Genomic DNA, 1,416 nt, shown 5'->3' on the forward strand with positions numbered 1-1,416 from the left:
ATTTATTAATATTCAATTAAACAATTATTGATTTCTTATTCAACTATATTTCTGAACAAATAGAAGAAATTTAGAATATATATATCTTACACTTGAATAATATATGCATAATAACTTTCTCACAGAAGTTCAATATCTTTCATGAGGAGATAGAAACAAGCCTATACAAAAATATAAACATATTTTTACATGAATGGTACAAAAATCCAAAATGTCACACTCTGTTTATGCTGCTTATCACATGCGGACGTACTATATTATTTATATTTCAACAAACTACAAGTAAGGTAATGTGTAGCTATGATCAATAGAAATCAATTACATAGGAGTCTTAATTATATATCCATAGCTTAGTTAATGATCGTCTAAATAAATAATCCCATATAGCATTTTATGTTTTGAACTAGATTTACTTTTTAAAATGTTGACATATATAATAATGATCATGTACAAATAAGACCCAAGTTTTATTCATAGGTCACTTTATTTGATTCGCACAGTCACACTACTGACAACTCAAATCACGGATTAGTCATAGCTCAGGTAAGTAAATTGAGACTTTAATGAATACTAAAGGATACAATATAAATACAAATGTTATGTTTCTTTTAATAATTGAAAAAAAAATATGTGATGCAGACAACTATCGATAAATTGGAATCATTATGCAATTGGTATATTCAGGATGTATTAAAAAATTGTTATAATATACACGCTAATAAATACGAATTAGCTTTCTTATATTCCTATCCACAATGCAATGGCCATAATAGAATTTCATGCGAATGTAAAAAAATCTTGTAAAATGTAATCATTTTTATAACTAAATACTGACGTATTTTATTAATAATTATATTTCTTGCCGATTATAAACTTAGAAAATAAATTATTTTTTTCTAACTTATATAATAAATAATTCACATACGAAATATAATTGTGGACTTTTAGCAGAATTTTTTATTTAATATTCATTTAAACACATAGAGATAATATACACGAAATATGGTGTATATTTATTCAGCAGTTTATTTAAACAGAGACGCACTGAATAGATTGATATATTTATTTACATTATGTACAATTTACTTTCTGTTTCTCCTAAGGCTGGTAAAACAATGTATTGTCTGCACAATGCTGAAACTATTAAGGAAAATTATATCCGAAAATAATATTCGAATATAAATTTCCTTACTTTCGAATAATAATATATTCTATTTTGAATGAGTTTAACATTGTGCAAACGTATATATCCCTGGCGATTATGTAACTACATACAATAATAAGTTTATACTGCTTTATATATTTGTTGATATTTTCTCCTTTTATCTATCACATTATATTTATAAAATTTAATCAAAAACGCGTGGACGAGATAATTTTATTCCAAAGTTTTCGTTTCACAATTTATAGTTTTAT

General features: G+C 24.6%; 1 protein-coding gene across 1 annotated transcript in view; it reads left to right on the forward strand.

Moving 5' to 3' along the window:
• Positions 1-1,416, forward strand: part of LOC108687750 (exostosin-3) — a 22,910-nt gene that overhangs the window by 13,794 nt on the left and 7,700 nt on the right. The window contains exon 20 of the mRNA XM_018193703.1: positions 478-543. Coding sequence (XP_018049192.1) covers positions 478-543 — 66 coding nt within the window. The remainder of the gene's footprint in view (positions 1-477; positions 544-1,416) is intronic.

The sequence above is a fragment of the Atta colombica genome, unplaced genomic scaffold, assembly GCF_001594045.1.
Source record: "Atta colombica isolate Treedump-2 unplaced genomic scaffold, Acol1.0 scaffold102, whole genome shotgun sequence".
NCBI classification, from domain to species: Eukaryota; Metazoa; Arthropoda; class Insecta; order Hymenoptera; family Formicidae; genus Atta; species Atta colombica.